Source organism: Trichosurus vulpecula, chromosome 4 (assembly GCF_011100635.1).
Source record: "Trichosurus vulpecula isolate mTriVul1 chromosome 4, mTriVul1.pri, whole genome shotgun sequence".
NCBI lineage: Eukaryota > Metazoa > Chordata > Mammalia > Diprotodontia > Phalangeridae > Trichosurus > Trichosurus vulpecula.
In genome coordinates, this window is record NC_050576.1 from 231576393 (window position 1) to 231597386 (window position 20994).

Genomic DNA, 20994 nt, shown 5'->3' on the forward strand with positions numbered 1-20994 from the left:
TCACAGGGGAAAAGAAAACCCTAAATGCTGGTAAATCGCTGGAGCTGGGGAAGCTTCCTTCCATCTTCTTCTTCCTTCTTCCTCTTTTCCCTCTACTTTCTTCTAGTCCTTGCAAGACTCTCTTTCAAACCCCTAGCTTTGCCCACGCTTTGTGTTGATACACAGCCTTCTGTGATCAGTCTCTTATCCCAAATTCTTATAGCAAGACAAAACCAGGACTAATGACATTTTGACCTTCACTGGTTCCTTGGTATGACTGTCATCCTCATTGTCAGTGAGTCTGGCCAGGCTGTGCCTATAAAGGTTGGGATTCCTGACAGCAGTTTGTACAAGCTATGATTACCTGGAGGGCAGCCATGAAATAAGACTTCCAGCAGAGCTGAGCTAGGAGGCAACTGTGAGAGAGGATGGGAGAGTGCCTGGCATCAGATCACGGATTGCTGGGAAGGACTGACAAATAACCGTAAGCCTTAAAAGAGCAGCTCAATTTAAGACAAGAGTGGTCTGCCAGGGCCAGCTTTTAAACAGCCAGGGCTTAAAATGTGACTTCATTGAGAGCAAAATGAATTCACCCCTAATTAGTCCAGAGGGCAGCTGGTTGGTGAGTCCGAGTATCCAGAAGTCAATACGAATGAAGAGCAGAAAGTTAACTGTTTGCAGCCAGAGATGCCAAATATTTGATCTTGGCTGCACGACCAGAAGCCCTCTTTCATTTCCACTTGGGTCATGGCATCTTTAAGAAGGCTATGAATCTGAAATAGAACTATTGGGTCCCAATAGCTGACATTTCTAATAGTCCTCAGAACATTGGTAAAGCATTTTACCAACAGTAAATGGTGAAAATGAAGCCTCAGCGGAGCTAAGTGAACACTTACAAATAGTAAAGGCATGAGGCAGGATTCAGGTCAAGTCAAGGAGTATTTATTAAGTGCCTACTGGATGCCAGGCACCTTGGTGAGACTTAAACTGAAACCTGGGTCTCTCCTGAGTCCATGTCAAGTATGTCACCACCTTATAATTATTTGATATAAGTGTGGTAGAGCATCAGAGCTGAAAGGGGTGACCAATCAGAGGCAGCTGGATAGTGAAGAGGATACAGCGCTGGACTTGGAATCAAGAAAAGCCAAGGGTTGATGCTGCCTCAGTCACTAGCTGTATGACCTTGGGTAAGTCATTTAACTGTTCACTGCCTCAGTTTCCTTCTCTGTAAAATAGGGCTGATAACAGCCCCTACTTTGTTGTGGGGGATCCAATGAGATATTTGTAGAGCACTTGCAAACGTTAACCCCCCATAAATGATATTATTATTAATTATTATTATCATTGTTGGGGCACAGACCTAGAATTGGAGGAGGTGCCTGAGGACATGTAGCTCAAAGCTTTCCTTCAAGGTCACGCAGGGAGTAAGTGATGGAGCTAGGCATCGAGCCTGGGTCCTCTGACTCCAGGTAAGAAGAATGTGGCCCAGGGAGGAAGTGACTCCTGGGGGAATTGGAAGCCAGGCCGGCCCCTGCCGAGAGGCGGGGGGGGGGGGGGGGGGGGGGGGGGGGGGGGGGGGGGGGGGGGGGATGGGGCGGGGCTCGCTAAGCCTGCCCGTCTTCATTCTGGTGCCTCCTTCCGTTAATTATTTCCGATTTCTCCTGACTAGGGCTCCTTTCTACATATTTGTTTGCTTTTATCCACCATTAGACTGTAAGCTCCTGCAGGGTAGGAACGGTCTTTTCCCTCCTCGGGTATTCTCAGCGCATAGTAGGAGCTCAATAAACTTTTATTGATTTAAACATTAAACAAATAAACAATAAACAAATAATGGATTGAAAAATCGATCGATTTTTACAGAGGAGGAAACTGAGGCCCAGACACGTGACTTGTCAGTCAGCCAGACACTGGCATCCAGGGCCGCCTCCAGGGCCAGTGAGACTGCGGCGCCTCCGTGAGGCTCCAGGGGGCGCTGTGGCGCAGCGCCGTCTCCCCGCCCCCGCACGGGACGCTGACTCTCCTGACGCCCAGGCTCACGTGAGACGCGATGGCACGTGACCGAAACCCGGCCAGCGCGGGGAGTCATGTGACAGGAGGCGGTAGCTGTGCTGCGGCCGTGCTATGGCAGAGAAGGGCGATGGGGAGCGAGCTCTGCTGGCGGCGGAGCCGGAGCTCCCGGAGCTCCCGGAGCTCTCCGAGCCCGAGGCCGGGGCGCAGTCGGAGGCCGAGGCCGAGTCCGTGGCTGTGGCTGAGTCCGTGTCCACATCGCGAGCAGAGACCTCCCCGCTGTCCGCGCTCTGCGACCCGGCCCACCTGGCGCACCGGCTGCTGGCGCTGGCCCTCATGTGCTTGCTGGGCTTCGGTGAGTGGGCCTGGCCGGGCTGGACGGGACCGGGGGGAGCTGGGGCTCTTCCCGGGGACCTCGCCTCCGGCTCCGGGGCGTCAAGGCTGTGCCTCGGCAGCGGGAGGGGGGGGGCGGCCTTGTGGACCCTTGCGACGGACCCGAAGAACGGTCGAGGGCAGGGTCGGCGGGGTCAGTTCTGCCCCATCTCTCCTCCAGGAGCCTTGGCCGGGCGAGCGCAGCGGGAGGGGAGGTGCCCCGGGGTCAGGATGGGGAGGGGCCCTGGGCCTGACGCAGAACCAGGGGCTGTCAGAGGAGGGAGGCGCTTGTGTGGGTCGGCGCAGCGGCCTGTGTGAGCCAGAGCCGGGGGTCTCTTGGGGGGGGAGGGGTCGGCACTGATCCGGAGGGAGAACGTAGATGGGGGCTCTTCCAGCCCTGCAGAAAGGAAGTTATGGGGGGGGGGGCGAGGAGGGGCCGCTCAGGGTCCCGGGGAGGCGGGGCTTAGAAGGGGGGAAGGTCTCCCTTTTCCTTAAGCCCGGACCTGACTGCGTGACTCGACTTCCCTGCCCGTCCCCTCCCCACTACGTGCCTCCCAGTTCGTCTTTCCAGCCCTTGGGATGTGACTGGGACGGGGCCACCAGCTGTGCAAAGAAGTGAAGGCTTGGTTTGCACAGTGTTACAATGTATCCGAGGCTTTTGTTCTTGCCAGGCAGCTATTTCTGCTACGACAACCCTGCTGCTCTCCAGACCCAGATTCAAGAGGTAAGTGTCCATTCGTACCTATCTCCTTCCCTTTCCTTGGTCCTTGTTTATTCTGAAGCCCCTTTGAGGAGGCACGCATAACTCAGATTGTGCAGATGACCTTAGAGGTTTTGTAGTCATCACATCAGAGAGAGGTAAACCCGAGTGGAAGTCCCAAGCTGTTCTGGAGCCCTTGGAGATCTAAAATGAGGTTGACCCACATATCACCCTGTTTATGACATATTTTGAGGAATCTCCATTATTCCCTAAGAAATCATGTGAAGAAATTAAACTCGTTGGATATGTTGGTAGTATTTGTCAAATCAAACTACAAGCTATCTCTATTTTATCTAAATGCCACTTAGCTTATTTGTGGAGGGGGGAGTGGGGGAAGTTTTTTTCTTATGTTAAAGATGAGGCTTTGGTTTGAGTGTGTTTGAGTAGAAATACCCTGTCTGGGTTAACACAAGGGAGTCAGAGAATCTAGAGCAGCTGGAAGGCCCCGGGTTCCATATTTGTGTTGTCTCTGCCTCTTGCATTTATGCTTTAGGGGTGTATATGGGGAGGGGTGGGAAGGGAAGCACAGCATAGCACAGGCCTTCAGAACTTGAGACCTACCTGCAGCTGCTTTTGGCCCGAGGGCAAGTCGAAGGATTTCATATGGCCTGCACAAATCTAGAGGATTGGCCTGAAATCCTTTGGCCTGACACGGGGGCCCTCAGGCTGCAGTTTGTGAGGACCTGGCATGGTAGATGCTGGGATTTGCTGTTGTCTCAAGTTATGATGGGTGCTGGTGTCCACGTTTATCAACACATTAAATCCGTGGGTGATGCATGCATTGGCCACATGTGGGGACTGTTCTTTACTCTTCAGGTTACATTTATTAGGCCCTATTTAGGATCATAAAATTTATAATAATCCAGACCATCTTAACAAAAACTCTGATTTTAAGGTAAGGAGACATGAAGGCCAGAGAACTTAATGACTGAGCTGAAATTTGAATCCAGACCCTGGGTCTCTCAATCAAGTGTTCTTTTCTCTTGACTACATTTGATCTGGAGAACTTTGAGAGTGTGTGTGTGTATGTGTGTGTGTGTGTGGGTTCCTCCTTGGACAGTGGAGAACTCTTGTGGAGCTTTTCCAGGAGGGGCTGGTGGGGAGGAAGGATGGAGGGGTGCCATTTTTTACAAATACCTGTGCCGGGGGTAATTGCTTTGAGGTTAGAAGTTACATTGGAACAGAAATGTGGCAAATCATGAAATTCTAACTGAACGTACTACTTAAGAAACTCCTTTGTTCTGTTTGTGTAATAATAGCTGGTATTTATATACTGCTTCAAGGTTTGTAAAAAACTTTACTATGTACACAGTTATCCCTTCCATGTCACAACTTTCTCCATGATGGTATCAATGTATCCTGAGTTGGCATAAGAAATTAAATAGGAATTTTTGCGTTCTGCTGAAGTCACAACAAATGACACAGAAAAAGTTTAGAAACTCAGAAATGCATAAAATAGATGTATAGTATTGTATAATATTAGCATACTTTATCTTTTAATACAATAATAATTCAGGCTTCTGGTATAAAGAGAGGGTCAAAACATTTTATGTGGATTTTCTGGATTGTGGGGGCACCATACCCCTAACCCCTTTGAGGTGGAAAGGACAACTGTACACACACGTGTGTTTGAATGCATATGTATGTAAACATATATGTGTGTATATGTACATCTGATTTAATTCTCACAACAGTCATGTGAAATAGGTGATATTAATAGCCTCATTTTACAGATCAGGAAACTGAGGCAGAGAGAATAAGTGACTTGCCTACGGTCACTCAGTTGGTCATTGTGAGGCAGGATTTGAACTCAGTGCTCTAACCACTGTACTGCTTCATTTCCTATCAGTTCTTTATATTTGTCATAATTTTGCTTCTCATTTGTAATTTTCCTGACACATTTTAATACTTCATTTGCTATTTGTCTCTTGCAAGTTTAAATAGAATAGAATGATTGTTTTTCTGCTTTTTCCCAGATTATTTATCTTTTTTATGGAAATTGGATTTTTGCATAGGGAATGATTCATAGTCTGGGCCTTTAGTGGAGAGAGGATCAGCCTCTTCACTTATGGCTGGAACACTGAGGGAGGTGTTTCTCTTACATAGAAAAGAAATAGGATTTCTCCTCCCCAGAGTTAGATAGTCATGACCTGTTTGTTGCCAAGCTGTAGTCTAAAGTGTAACTGATGATGGTTTTTGCATCTTTTCCATCTAGGATATGCAGGTACACACGGTGACCTTCATGCTTCTGTACTCCTGGTATTCTTGGCCCAACGTGATTCTTTGTTTCTTTGGCGGCTTTTTGATAGATCGAGTGTTTGGAATCCGGTAAGTCTGAATTGGTAGCATGCTTGCTGAAGAGCTTATTACCCTGTAACAGTTGTGATTGATGTGATCCAGACTTTTCTGAAAAGTCCTCAGGGCTGTATTTAGAATTGGCTGGTTTATGGTTTCAGATTATGGAATCAATCTCTGGAGTGGGTTTTGAGTCTTTACTGTTCATTTCCTAACATAGTTTAAGGTAAGTTAATGCTCAGTTTTATTCTTGTGGAAGACATTGCTGCTGAGGAATTAACCTTACTCAATGAACAGATTATGCAATATGTGCTTTGTCTAGGGAGATGGCTGCCTTTTTCCTTATCATTGGGTAATCATCATTACACTTCTGCCAGAAGATGAGCTAGGGAAGGAGAGAGCATGAAATTCCAATCAGCCAGCTTTGCCAGTTTTTGCATCAGGCCAAAATTTGGGGGGAAGGTTAATTCTACCTGCCAGAATTTCTTTTAACCAATGTTTTTGCATTTTATTTGTGTTGATGAATAAGCTTGGTAAGCCAGCACTGGCTGGGGCGTCAGCATAACCTGACGTTTCAGTGTCAGTAAAGGTTGTGTGACTATCACCAAGTTTTGGGGTTACTTATTTAACAAGCCTACCACTGCAGTAAGTGTGGTCCTGGTCGGTGGAAACTTTGTGAAGCTTAATCTCATAATGCTGTTTAAGAAGTTAGGGTGAATTAAATTAGAATTTGCAATTCTTGAATCCTTTGGAATTTTCTGGAGAAATTTTGCCTTCCACAGAACAGTCTGCCTCTGTTAAAATAACTGATGTTTCTTTGGGAGAGTGGAGAGATTGTTGGTACTGAAAATTGAATTGAATTTTATAGAAATCTTGGTTATTGGATTATAGTAATTTGTTATCAACTCTTTCTTTCTAGGTGGGGTTCCGTTATATTTAGCTTCATTGTTTGTATTGGACAGGTAAGGAGGACTTGTTGAGGCTCTGGAATTCTTGCCTGAATCAATTTTTAAAATGTCCTGAATGCTTCTCTATCCAGCCAGATGTGAGCTATGGATACAGACCCTTAGGTAGTTGATCTGAGTTAAGTATACATCAAATCTGCCTTCAGTTTGAGGAGAGTCGGTCTGATATTTTGATATTTAAATTATCGTAGTAAATTTCATTGGGTCAGTAGGGCCTGGCTGAGGGCTGGGCTGTGAGTCAGGAAGACCAGAGTTCCCTGTTTGCCTTTGACACTAGCTTTGTGACTCTGGCAAGTTACTTTGATTTCTCTGCCACAGGGAATTTCCTAGGATTTACCTGCCAAGATGGTTGTGATAGGCAGTTCTGTTCCTGTAGAGGTTGGGGGAATTTCTCCATTCTGTGTGTTGCAGGTGGCCACCTGTACTTGTTGCTAAAGAATCTTTGTATTACAGGTCATTTTTGCCATGGGTGCACTAATTAATGCTTTTTGGCTGATGCAGTTGGGCAGATTTGTATTTGGGTAAGTTAGAGATCGTTTCATTTATTCCTTAGTGGCTAATTATAATTTCCTGCTGTCAGTTTATTGAAAGTTTTCCCTTTTTATCTATGTCATTTTATTCCTTTGAATTATATAAAGCACATGAAACCTACCTACTTTACTAAGACCAAGAAGGCTGTAAATCACCCCCCCCCCTTTTTCCTTAAAGAATAGGTGACATATCGATGTGTCTGCTTATCATATGGGCTGTGAACATAAAGAAAATCTTTGTAGTTCTTGCCCTCACTCTGGTTGCATTTAGCCAATTTTTCTTGCTAGAGATTTTATTGTGTTGTCATAGGGCAGGAAGACAGTAAGCCTCCCAAGCCATTTGATTATAGCCTGGTCACTCCCTGAGATCTCATTCACATACAGGAATATTTGGCAAAGGGCTCCATCCTAGGGACTTAGAGTCACTGTATTCCAAGACCATTGGAGGGATCTGTTGAGTTTGAATTTTTAAAAGCCTGTGTGTGCCCAGCACTGGCAAAGAGGTAGGGGAGGTAGGCTCAACACCCACTTGTGCAGAGAGTACATAGACAAAAATAAATGGAACAGGCACTGCCCTCAAGGAGCTTGTGTTTTACTTCAGCTATGCCATCTGCCCGTAGGTAAAGAAGAGGATTTTGCCAGAATGGAAAATGGCTTGTGGGAATTCTCTTCACCAGCACGCCATCTTGTCTGTGGCTTCCTAGAGAGTTGCCTGAGGCACAGAGAGGGACCGGCCTGGGGCCACAGAGTTAGTGAGTGAGGGTAGGATTTAGACTCAGGCCTTCCTGACTCCTAGTGCCACGCTCACATGCTCAGCTGCTTTTCTGTAATGCATGTACAGATAAGAAAATACAAAAACAATTGGAGAAAGCACGTGGTACCATGTGGAGGGAGCATTAGGAAGGGCTTCCCAGGAGGAGTGGGCTTGAGCTGGAGCGCTGAGTTCAGGAGGCAGCGAGGGCATCAGCAGCTGATTGAACCAGACTGTGTAGTGGGGCTGGGGCTGGGTAGTAAGAGGAAGTTGGTGGGGGGGGGCAGGGAGTGGGGGGAGCGGTAGCCTGTGGACTTTCTGTGGCTTTGTTAGGCCAGTTGTACAAACGAGACATGATAAATGATCAAAGAACAACTCTAAGATTAGGTGAAGGAGGGAGATGATGGTGTAGAGAATGTGGGGGGCGGGGTGGGGGGGAGAAACTTAAAGTAAATGGCAATTCCTCATGAGGAGGAAGTTAGGATGGGTTTGTTGAGATAATTGTATGTATTTAGTTGGGTGAGACTTCAGAGGTCATTTAGTCCAACCTCACAGCCCCAGTGAGGAGAAGTAACATGCTTAAGGTAATAGGCAGGGAGTCCGTTTTATTGAATTCAGAAATGTTAGGACAATGTATGACACATTAAGGGCCCCCTACTCTTTGCTGATGAGCTAATCTGTTCTTCCCTGAAGCTAATTTGGGGAGAGAACAGATTCACTGGCATGGAAGGCTTGCTGATGAAGCCCTGGGGTGGAGGGGTGTGCAGTTTGGGGGGATGCTGTAACTTTGGGCCACAATCCTTACCAGCATCTCTGATACTGGAGAGGCCTAATGTTGGCTAGATCAGGATGAGCTCAGTCATCAGAGCGCTGCTGCCTAAAGGACTGATTAGAATATAAATAGATCGTTAGGAATGTTGACAATTGCCTGTGCCCATAATGACGATGTCTGCTGGCTGGACATGTGTGATTTCTCAGGCTAACTTGTAGAGATTCAGGTGCCAGCAGTGCATCAGGGGAGACCAAACAGTGCCCATGGAAGCCACTATGTTTGGCCTCAGAACAAGACAGAAAACAAAAGGGAAGAGAGGAGGGAAATGGAGAGGAGGAGAGAGAAGAACATTAAAGGGGCCGTCTGGAGGAGGTTGGTAGTAAAGACCAGTGAAGGTGAGTGAGCTGGTTCAGCCTCTGTACTAAGGAGTACAGTGCTTTGGCAGGTAACACAGAGTGTGTACGTTGCAAAAATTCAAAGGAAATGACAATCGCTTAATAGCAGGACAAGTGCAGTGATGCAAAGTCAGGTGACTTCATTTCTTTGAGTCGTTGTGGCCAGCCTTCTGTTAATGATCCTTTCTTGGGGCCTGAACAGATCTACAGACTCAGAGACTCTGCCTTTAGAGCCGGTGGTTGTCTCCATTGACGAGGCATAGGAGGAACTGATTGGTGGAGCGGGGCGTCGAGGAAGGCTTGCCTTTTGGGTTGGTAGTGGCAGAGGACAGAAATGAGAGATTGGAGAGAGGACTAAGACAGGCGAAGGCCTGGGAGGGATGATGGGATCATTGAGAGAAGTCAAGAGGGGAATCACCGTTGAGTGTCAGACAAGCAGTTTTTGGCTATGCTTCCTTTGTCCTGAAGTATTGCTTTTCCTGTCAGTTTCCAAGGCTCGCCTATCCTCCTTGATCAGTACTTCTAGTTTTGGCCCTCATTCTTCTTCACTATCCCTGGGCTATCACAGTGGCTTCCTCAGTGTTCTATTCCCAGTCTCTCCTCCAATTCATCCTTCACACACCTGCCATGGTAATCTTCCTAATACATAAGTCTCATCGTTTTCGAAGAATCATTATTAGGTCCCTGTTGCTTATCAAAAGACACATATGTTCCTCAGCCTGGCTTTTATAAATGATTCTCTACAACAGAGGTGTTGAACTGGGCCAGCAGAACTCCCAAGGGCAGAACTAGATAAAAGTATAATTGGGAAACATTTAACGAAAGAAGTAAAACTACAACACAACGTAGATAACGGTCACTTGTGGTTTTTTAAGTAGATCTGTGCCCCTCTGCAGAGTCTATTTCTTTGAGTTGGACGCCTCTGCTGCTGCCCTGTATGCTGCCCTTCCAGTTGTCTGCCCATCTTGTTTCCTACCTTCTTGTATCTGCTCCTACTGGCAGCCCTGCTCGAATCATCTTGTTACATCTCTGCCTTTCTGAAATCTTTCTCTTCTAAGAATTCTTTGAGATGAACCCTATTCCCCTTTTCTCCTCAGATCATTCCTGCACCCGTCTGAATGTTTCTAATGCATTTAGGTTGTGATTTGTGGCCAGTGTAAGTGGACATTTGCCTTAGCCTCCCCTTGCCCCATTCATCTTTGTGTTCCTAATAAGATGCATTGCATAGAGTTGGCACGTGACAAATATCGAATTGAATGATTGACTTGCGTTTTCTCTTTTTAGGATTGGTGGGGAGTCCTTAGCAGTTGCACAAAATACCTATGCTGTGAGTTGGTTTAAGGGCAAAGAATTAAACCTGGTGTTTGGACTCCAGCTTAGCATGGCTAGAATTGTGAGTAGGACAATACACTTTTGATCTCTTGAATGTATCTCACACACTTTTTGCTCTGAGTAGGCTCTTGCTCAAGTAAACTAGACAGTAAAGAATTAGTTTTACTATCTTGTATCCTTATTTAGGGTTTTATAGACAACAGAGAGAGAGAGAGAGAGAGAGAGAGAGAGAGAGAGAGAGAGAGAGAGAGAGAGAGAGAGAGATGAGAGAGAGAGAGAGAGAGAGAGAGAGAAGAGAGAGAGAAAAAGAGTGTGTGTATGTGTTTTTTTAATGAGTAAAGCTAGTAAATCAAAAAATTTTTATTTTTTTTTCTTGTGTTCTATACACAAACATACATGAAGCTTGGCTTATGAGAAATTTCTCTAGAAATTCTGCAGTATTTTAAATAGCTACTCACTATAAATGTGTAACCATTTTTCAGATATATAAAACGTGGTGCAGTATCAAGCTCTGCATTGTTAGAGGGGCCTTCCAGGCTATCCTGCTTGTTGCAGGAACTCCCTGATGACATTTCTGACTTGATCTTTGTTAGATGAGAAGTTCTCTATTTTGGTGGTAGTTTATTCAGTTTTTTTTAACAACTATTTTTAAAAATTTAATTTTTCAGCTTTTATTTAGTATTTTATTTTTTCCCAGCTACATGTAAAAATGATGTTGAATATTTGTTTTGAAAACTTTGAGTTGCAAATTCTCTCCCTTCCCACCCCCCTCATTAAGAAGGTAAGCAATTTGATATGTAGGTTATACACGTGTAGTAATGCAAAACATACCTGTAATAGTCATATTGTGCAAGAAAACATAGCCAAAAAAAAAAACTCAAGAAAAATGAAGTAAAAATATGTTTCGGTCTGTATTCAGATGCCATCAGTTCTTCGTCTGGGGATGGAGAGCGTAAGGCCTTCAGAGTTGTCTCGGATTGTTGTATTGCTGAGAAGAGCCAAGTCAGTCACAACTGACCATCCATTGCTGTTACTTTGTGTACAGTACATTCCACGTCTTTCCGGGTTTTTCTGAGAGCACCCTGCTCATTACTTTTTGTAGCACAATAGTATTCCACCATAATCACATATCACAATTTGTTCAGCCATTCCCCAATTGGTGGGCTTCCCCTCACCTTCCAATTCTTTACCCCCAGAAAAGGACTGCTGTGAACATTTTTGTCCATATAGGTCCTTTTCCTTTTTGTGTTTTTAACTCTGTTTTGGGATACAAATTTAGTAGTGGTATTGCTGGGTCAAAGGATATGCATGGTTTTATAGCCCTTTGGGCATAGTTCCAAGCTGCTCTACAGAATGGTTACATCAGTTCACAACTCCACCAACAGTGCATTAGAGTTTCATTTTTCCCACATCCTCTCTGACATTTGTCATTTATCCTTTCTGTCCTGTTAGCTGATCTAATAGGCATAGTTGTTTATTTGTCAGTAGTGTATTGGAGCATTTTTTTCACATGGCTATAGATAGCTTTGATTACTTCATCTGAAAACTAATCATATCTTTTGAACATTTACCAATTGGGGAATGGCTTTTATTTTTATGAATTTGACTCACTTCTCTATATGTTTGAGAAATGAGGCCTTTATCAGAGAGGATTGCTTACATTTTTTTCCACAGTTACTACTGCTAACTGCATTTCCCTCCATCCTAACCCTCCCCCCCCCCCCCCCCGCCCCATTTATTCATTTATTCTGTTCTCTCTCCTTTCACTCTGTCCCTCCTCAAAAGTGTTGCTTCTGATCAACCCCTCCCTCACTCTGCCCTGCCTTTTGTTGTCACTGCCCCATACACTTCTCTTACCCCTTCGCCTCTGCTTTCCTGTAGGGTAAGATAGATTTCTATACCTCATGGAACATGTATGTTATTCCCTCTTTGAGCCAATTCTGATGAGAAGAAGGTCTTCTCCCTCCCCCTCCCCCTCCCCCTCTTCCCCTCCACTGTAAAAGCTAACAGCTATTTTTAAAGAAGTTCTTGGTTCTCTAGGATTTGAATGGCTCTCCTGGCAGTTTTCACCCTCTTGACCTCCTGCTACCTGGCTTCCAGTGGCTCTGGGGCTGTCAAATAGTGGATGATCCCTGGAAATCTCTTTTCAAGGCCTCATTTCCCTGAATTGTTCCTGAAACGTGATGTGATGATTTCCTGGCCCTTGACCTTTTCTTCATTAGTCTCAGTATTTCTAGTCATTGGAGTGCTCAGAACTGATGCTGCCGCCACCGCTCCCCCCCCCCCCACCTGCCCTGTTAACTGGCCCATGCCAACTAGTCCCTTAGAGTCCCATAGACTCACTAGTCCCTTCCTTGAACTGGACAGGATTTGGAAGGCCCACTCAAAGCACTAAAGGCTGTTTGGGCAGCTGAGTGAGACTTCAGCACTTCTACTCTGCTTTTAGTCAACCAGGACCCCAAGGTCACAGGTGGTTCAGGTCAGCCAGGTATTCCCCACCCTGTGCATTTGTACTCGAATTAGAAAATGTCAGTGTTGGACTTTCTTTAAGTTGTTCCCTAATCAAAGCAGTAACAGGAGGAAAAAAGAGGACCCTGAAGCCCATAAAGAATTGAAACGACTGAGCCTCCCTGTGGATGGACAGTGAACTTGTCAGCTTAACTTTTCGAATGTCAGTGATGGCCCAGGGCTCCGTGGCTGGCTGCGTGGGCTGTGAGAGCAGATGGCGGCAGAAGGCAGAGCCACTCACCTTTTCTTTTGCTTCCGTTTGCTTTGCCAAGGAGGATAGTCCTGAATTGGAGACGAGAGAAAGGACCGGTGGAGTAGTCAAGACTCAGGATAAGGAAGGTGCTGAGGAGAGAGGCCTTGTTGGCTCTTCATGAGCTCACCCCCAGCCCCATAGACTCTATCCTTGGAACTGGCTGTGATTACTGAGCTGCAGCTGGGAACTTTTGAAAGATGGTGGGGAATGGTGGTGGCAGTGATACGTCAGGATTCGAGAAGGGCAACAAGAAGAGAACAGAGTCTGCATCCTGTTGGCTGGTAAATAGAATTTTTTTCTGGCAAAATTCCAGAACTTGTCCAAGGGAAGGTTGGTGAACATTTAAGGAAAGAATCAATGTGACTTCATGAAGGCTAGTGCATACTAGGGTTCCCTCATTTTCTTTTTGGGTGACTGGGTGAGATCACGGTAAGGCCACAGATGGAGTTTACCAAGTTCTTAGCAAAGGCTTTAGCAGAATGTCTTGTACTGTCCTTGTGGATGGGATGGAGAGATCTGGGCTGGATAATAGAAATTAGGTGTGTTTGAAACTGGTTGAAGGAGGAGACCCAAAGGATAGTTTTTAATGGTTTGGTGTTGACTTGGAAGAAAGGCTAATGGAGTGTCCCAGGGATCTGGGTTTGGCCCTGTGCTATTTAACATTATTATCAGTTACTGAGATAAAGGCAAGAGAGTGGCTTGCCATATTTCAGATGATGCAGAAGTTTGAGGAACATGGTGGTCAGGTGCCCAAAAGATCTTGTTGGGCTAGCCCAGGCCTGCATAACCTGTGGTCCTCCCAAAGGATTTCAGGCAGCTCACGAAAAATGGAGAGGAAAATCCTTTGGCGGGCTGCAGGTTGTGCAGTCCTGGGCAAGACTGGGAGTCAGTCTAAGAAGATGAAATTTGATAGAGTTAAATCTGAAGTCTTTTACTCTTAGAAAAAAATCAGCTTCACATTGAGCAGTTTGATGTGGCCAAGAGGCCAGTGTAATGGATGGCTTCACGAGCAGCCTCATGTCCAAGCCTGGGGAGGTGATGGTCCTGTGGGACCTTGCCCTGGTTATTAGGTGCAGTTCTGGGGGCTGCAGTTTAGGAAGAGCATGGTTAAGTCAGTAGCATCCAGGGAGGGCAGTAGGATAAAAATGATGGTCTTGAGATGATGCCCTGGGGGAATTATTCAAAATGTAGCCTGGAAGAGAAAGGTCTGGAGGCCCTGTCTTCTGCCTGCAGGTATTAGAAGCACCATCCCCTGGAAGAGGGCCTAGTTCTGCTGGGCCCTTCAGGGCAGAGCTGCTGGAATTAGAGGGCATTGCTGAGTCTGAAGGTTGACGTGAGGAAAGATGTTCGGAAAATTGGAGTGACTAGCAGCGTTCTGTGCCTTGGCTTCCCTCTCACTGGGTGACTGCCAGTGGAGTGCCTTGGAGGGGATCCTTCCTTGTTCAGCTCTGGGCTTGGTGATGTTGGTACCTTTTACATCACACTTCTCTTTCTCCATAGTTTTGTAACTTTATTGGGACCTTTCCCCTTTTCCTTAAGGTTTAGTTTAAGGGCCCCTTGTTTAGACTGATAATTTTCTTTCTAAGTATGAACTTCCCAGTATTTATAGAAAAAGCAGAAACCAAACCAAATTCCTTCTTGAATCCTGACCCCTTTCTCAGAAGCTGCCTCCCCCAAGCCACCTTCTTAGGAAGTCATCATGGGCTCAGAAGAGACCTTAGATGTCTGTGGATGAGCTACTATCTTACAGATGAGGAAACAGGCCCGAGACAGAAAGATCATGGAACCATCACATAGTTGAAGTCCTGGGTAGGAAGCACAGTGGTTACATACATGGTACGGGTATTTTCCTGGCTGTTTCTTCCCTTTCTTCCTGAATCTGTCTTAATGTCCTTATTTCAGTAGAAATGGGCATTGATTTTGCAGTATTGGCAGACTCTGTAACCCCTTTTTTGTGTCCTCTTGGAAGAGAGTATTTCCTGGATTTAAGTAGAAGGCAGCTAAGTGGCTCAGTGGGAAGGATGCTGGGCCTGGAGTCAGGAAGACATGAGTTCAAATCCAGCCTCAGATACTTCCTAGCTGTGTGACCCTGGACAAGTCATTGAATCCTGTTTGTCTCAGTTTCCTCATCTGTAAAATGAGCTGGAGAAGGAAATGGCAAACCACTTCAGTGCCTTTGCCAAGAAAACCTCCAGTGGGGTCATAGAGAGTTGGACATGGCTGAAATGGCTGAACAACAACAATAGGGTCTTCTGTACCCGAGTGGCATCTCTCCAAGTAGTGGTTAGGAGCAAAGTGGTGTGTGTGTGTGTGCACGCGTGCGCATCTGTGCATGCATGTGTGTGTGTGTTCATGTGCTTTGTGTATGTGTACATGCACATGTGTGTGTGTGTGTGTATTTGTATGCTATAAAGATCCTCATTTCTTTTGTCTAGCTCTAATGGTGCAGAGCAGTGGTGTCTAACACCTGCCTGAAATATTTAGTACAATAAGTAAAGACTGCAAGAAAGCAGAGAGAGATTCACCTTTTCAGACTCCATGGCCTGTGGCCTGGGCAGGATTTGGTGACCCTTCTACTGCCCCCAATGAGTGGACGCTCCTGGCCCTGGGGTCCTAGGGTCATTCTTCTGTTGGCCTTAAGCACTCAGTGACCTCTTCCCTTGGAATCCTTTTCTCTCTTCCCTCTTCCCTGCCTGGACTCTCCAAGTTGAGGGTAGGGCTGTTCCTAGGACCCTCTTGTTTTCTCTCAGAGAGACCAGCTTGTGTTTCTAAGATGGGTTCGGCAGCTGCCTCAGGCGGAAACACAGACAAAGTTTGTATCTCCTAAAGCTTGGCAGCAGCTTCCCCAGTGTCTCTGCCCCTGAAGCCCCTTTATAGATCCCCCTTCAGAAAACTCTCGAGGTCCACTCCACCTTTGCCAAACGTGTCTCTTGTTGGGTTGCTGCGTATTTGGAGGCTCTTGAGAATAGTGTCTGGCGTCCAGCCATCCTGGCTAGTCCTCCTGATTATTTCGTGTGTGTGTGTCTGAAGACATGGTTATCTGTAATGATTGATAACATGTAGTGCAATATGTGGACAAATGGGAGGAGAGCGGTTGTGTGCTCAGATGTGGTGGTGGCTGAAGCTTGGGGATCGCTTGACCTGGGAGTCCCGAGTTGGAATGGGATAAGGTGATTGGGTGTCTATGCCACGCTTGACATTAATATGAATGGTAGACCCTTGGAAGAGGGTGGGTTAGGCCAGGTTGGAAACCTGGCACGGCCCAGGCCTGTGAGTCACCCCTGCCTCAATGAGAGAGAGAGACCTAGTCTTCAAAAAAAAAAAAAAAAAAAAGGACTTGTGCAGTCTCCAAACTTGAATGCATTCTTTGATTGGCAGTAAGAGCAGTAGGTTCTGTTGTGGGGTTCATGGCATAGGGTCAGAATTGAGGCAGAATGGCTTTGTTCTTGTCCTTGGGGAGCTTCCAGTCTCAGCCAGCAGCTTTATCGAAGGAGGATTTGTATAAGGCATAGATGCAGTTATAGCATACATGAGTCACATGGCAGTGCTAACGCTTTGTTGTCATGATTTACATCTTAGTTTTTTTCATCTCAATGAGTAAATGAGGATACGCTTTTTAATCGGGTTGCTTCTTTTGTGATGTATTCCTTTAATTCATTCAGAGATGGTAGCCCTAAGAAATATAGTATTTACTAATGGTTATTTGGTAAAAACAGACTTCAACATCCCATTATGACGTGGCTTTTCTTGTGGATGCAGACAGTGCTAGTCACATGACATCCCCGGAAGCCCCCCTCAGCCTGGAGGGGAGGGGGTAGTGCTGTTTTTCTCTTCCAGCCCATTTTTCAGCTTCACCAATTATAAAAGGAAGCCCGACTTCATCGGGCATGGGCATTTCTTTATTAAGATGAGGCTGACTTGTAACTCACGCTCTTTGTTCGGTAATAACTTTGGGTTTTAGCATCAGAAGCAGGATCGTTGAACACGTCCTGTTTGTATGATTCAGAAGGTTTTAAACAAGTGAAATCCCCTTGTGTGAATGTTTCCACTTTGATGTTCTACGGACATTTGTCATTTGTCGGTGTTGATTATCAGGGCGGGCCAGGGGGAGTTTTTCTCAGGAACCTTTAAAGAAGACCTAGAATGAAGTGTGTTTCTTTTTGTTTTTAATCCTTCCCAAACTTACCCCTCTGAAAAGTGCTTGGAAAAGAAATTGAAAATATTGACCGCTGTGTTTATGTTTTAGAAGAAGCTTCGTTTGCTCCTGTGCCCTTTTTTTGTGTTTTAAAAGCTGGTATGACTAAAGACTCCGATTTATTTCTTTTTGTCTTTTAGGGGAGTACAGTAAACCTGAATGTTATGGGATGGCTGTATTCCAAGATAGGTTTATTTGGTTTACCTGGTCACACAACGCTTGGCATCACGCTTATGATTGGTTAGTGAATCTTTATCACTTCAAGAATATAGTAGAAGGGGTGCTGTTGGGGACATCAGAAGAGCCAAGGTTGCTTCTGCTGCTTCCTCGCTGGGTGACCAGAGTAAAGTCAGACCAGCTCTCTGACCTTTGTTTCCTCAAAGTGGAGTTAGCAGTGCTGGCTTTGTCTCCCTTATAGGGGCTTCTTTGAAGTAAGGGAGGGGTGTTTTCAGTATGTCCAGAGATGGTTAGGAGCATAGTATGGGGGAGGGGGTGTAAAAAATGAAGTACTTCCTGTGGGGATCGGTGTCTTTCAGTTTCTGATAAGATGACATGACAGACTGGCTGTGCTCTCTCGCCAAGTGATAACTTTTCTCCAGCCCCAGATGGTGCAGGATTTTTGGCAGTGAAGGGAAGTGTTGGGGTGGACAACCATGCTGATGCTTTGAATTAAACCTCCTAAAAGATTTGCTAAGAGGGGTTATCCTAAGGAGGCAGGCAAAGCTTGAACATTATTCTGACATTAAACTTCCAAAAACCATCTTGCCTCTCCAATGTAGATTTCCAGTTAGAGATGCTTTGGGGTCTAGAGCCAAAGCCTTTTGGGACAGTTGACTCTCATTGGTTCTTTTACTTCAGTCACTTTAATAAAACTTCAGCCCCTAGCTCTCCCTTCTGTGCTCAAAATGGGCATTTTGATTGGAGGTAGAAGGCAGGTCAGGGCTGGTCAGATGTGTTTCTGCAGAGTAGTGAGGACTTGTAGTGGGGCAGCTGCCTGGAGAGGTGAGTTCAGAGGTGGCCAGAGAACAGCAACAGACGGCTTTGCCTTTTCTTGTGCTATCAGTTATCCCTAAAGGTCAAAGGATTGGGATCGGTTGGCTGATGAAGGCTACTAGTCTGTAGCAGCCCCCAGCCCCGGATCCAGTGGGGCTTCTTTGGCTCCTGCTGTACGCTCAGAAGCCTGAGGTTTCCTTTATGAACCTCTAGCCTTGCTTTTACGTGCTTTGCAATCCAGTTTGCAGATTTAAATTCTTGGCTTTTATTGCAGGGGGTGTAACATGTGTCCTTTCACTAATCTGTGCATTGATTCTTGGCTACATGGACTGGAGGGCAGAACAAATCCTTCATAAAGAACAGGGGAAAATTGGTGAGCTTTTAGGCCTGCGTTTGGGGACTCTGAATGGAGGTTTTGGGGGGAGGTTGCTTGGGGGCTGCCCAAATTGGGGGCTTACTAAATGACGGGGGTTTTTGTTTTTGCTTCCAAAAAGCTATTTCCTGTTGTCGCAGTTTGGATGTTGATGTTTTTCTCTCAAACTTGATTGTAAACATTATCATTAAGTCTTGTGTTTTGTGGAAATAGAATATTTGCAAAAAATTATTGCCAAGGGGAACCTCACTTGACCATTTCAGCTCCTGCAACTGGATCACTCCACAAATATTCTGTTAGTAATTTACTTAGCTCAGAGATGATTTAACTTCATGTGAAGCTCAGTTAAATTATGAAAGAAGGAAAATCCTAACGGTAGAAGAAAACCTGTGATCCTTACCAACTTCTGCTGTTCTTCTTCCTCCAGGTGAAGTTATCAAATTGACAGACGTGAAGGACTTCTCGCTGTCCCTGTGGCTCATCTTTGTGATTTGTGCGTGTTACTATGTGGCCATATTTCCTTTTATCGGACTTGGCAAGTAAGCATCTTGGCATCCTTCTCGTGGGAGAGCCTCGCCCTCTGTGCTCCTGGATCGGACACACACACGACACTTTAGTCGGAAAGCTTGCGTTCCTAGATGTGGGTTATGGACTCACACATGACACTTTAGTGGGAAAGCTTGTGCTTCTAGATGTGGGTTATGGACACAGATGACACTTTGGTGGGAAAGCTTGCATTCCTAGATGTGGGTTATGGACACACACATGACACTTTAGTGGGAAAGCTTGCATTCCTAGATGTGGGTTATGGACACAGACAACACTTTGGTGGAAAAGCTTGCGTTCCTAGATGTGGGTTATGGACACACACATGACACTTTGGTGGGAAAGCTTGCGTTCCTAGATGTGGGTTATGGACACACACATGACATTTTGGTGGGAAAGCTTGCGTTCCTAGATGTGGGTTATGGACACAGACAACACTTTGGTGGAAAAGCTTGCATTCCTAGATGTGGGTTATACACTTGGATTGTGTGAAAAAAGAGAAGATAAGGGAATGCAAGCATCTGTTTGGTGCATAGGCCATTGTGTTAGCCTTGGGTTAGTGTTTACAGGTAGCTGTGAGAAAACCCTTTGTAATAGTGACTGGCATAATTGATTCTATTTAAATCTTAATTTCAGACTTAGTATGTTTCTTCTAGAGCTAAGAAGTCTGCCATATTCAGCATTAATTAAATTAAACATTTTATTGTCATGGGCCTACTTTGTTGAGTGCTCTGGAGATGCACAGAGGAAGCAAAATGCTTCTCCTGTACCCCTTCATGAAGCTTCTAATGTGTGGGAACCTGTGGCCTTTTAGATCCTCAACTGGGGCCTCACTTAAGGGTCTAGAAGGCCACATGTGGTCTCAAGGCTGAAGGTTCCCCACCCCTGTAACAACCGTTTCCCATTAAATGGCCCCACAGATGACTGCCATGGGCCAGAAGGGAGTCAGTTCCAAAGTGAATCACAGAGAAAACGCTGTGATAAAGTTGAAGTTGATGGCACTTTGAGCCGGGCTGGGAGCAGGGAAGACAGTCTGGCCTGGCCGGATATTGGTTTGACCAGAGCCGCAGCTTCTTGCTCCTGTCTGGCCTCCCTTGAGTTTCTCTCACATCGTCATTTACGTCAACAGAACAACTTGTGGCCTTGTGACTCTTGCATTTACATAATGGTTTAAAATGATTTCCTACAAAGATCGGCATCATTATGAAGTGGAGTATCCTAATAATTAATGCAGTCCTTTAAATGTTAAATTCTTGTTTCCTGAAAACTGACAGCTAATGTTTCAGAAGTAGTTGGAATCAATAGGAATTCGTTCAGTTCAGATAATTGGCTATCACCCAAGTTTAGCCCAAAGATTTCAAAATCCGTATTCAGGAGACCCTGAAGACAGCATCATTTTAAGTCAGTTTAGGAGTAGAGGCTCATGGAGTTTGAGATGGGAGGAGCTGTGGAGGCCTTGGCAGGAGGGCCCTGAAGCTCAGCGAGATGAGTGACTTGTTGGCCCAATGCCACACGGGTGGTAGGAAGGGGCATCACTGGCCTTTGGTGCCCCTCTGCCTCACCCTTAAATATCATCACCTGTAAAACTGGTTATGTATGGTCTGCTTTTTTTGACGAACCAAGTCGTTTCTAAAAAATTCTGTTTTTCATTTCTCTTTCCCAACCCCTTTCAATTTTAGGGTCTTCTTTATGGGGAAATTTAAATTATCCGAACAACAAGCAAGTGCAGTCAACAGGTATTGAATCAATCAGACATTTATTCATTGCTAATGTTGTTTGTTATGGGGTGGGGCAAGAGAAGCGTGAAAATGTGGGAGCGTTTATTGCATTTTTAGCCACCCAGTGGCAGTGAGGACTGAGGTGATCCAGCTGCCCTGCAGAGCCTTGTGGCCCTGGTGGGGAGAGGCCTTGTGTGTGAGTGTGAGTGCACGTGTGTGTCTGTCTGTCTGACGGACTTGGGGGTTGCGG

General features: G+C 45.7%; 1 protein-coding gene across 2 annotated transcripts in view; it reads left to right on the forward strand.

Moving 5' to 3' along the window:
• Positions 1-2070: 2070 nt before the first annotated feature.
• Positions 2071-20994, forward strand: part of MFSD1 (major facilitator superfamily domain containing 1) — a 29141-nt gene continuing 10217 nt past the window's right edge. The window contains exons 1-10 of one of the 2 annotated variants that reach the window (XM_036756879.1): positions 2071-2341; positions 3030-3082; positions 5334-5446; positions 6333-6375; positions 6832-6899; positions 10111-10219; positions 17255-17354; positions 18382-18480; positions 18908-19019; positions 20706-20762. In XM_036756879.1, coding sequence (XP_036612774.1) covers positions 2101-2341; positions 3030-3082; positions 5334-5446; positions 6333-6375; positions 6832-6899; positions 10111-10219; positions 17255-17354; positions 18382-18480; positions 18908-19019; positions 20706-20762 — 995 coding nt within the window. In that variant the 5' untranslated portion in view covers positions 2071-2100. The remainder of the gene's footprint in view (positions 2342-3029; positions 3083-5333; positions 5447-6332; positions 6376-6831; positions 6900-10110; positions 10220-17254; positions 17355-18381; positions 18481-18907; positions 19020-20705; positions 20763-20994) is intronic. The other variant, XM_036756880.1, reaches the window with a different exon arrangement.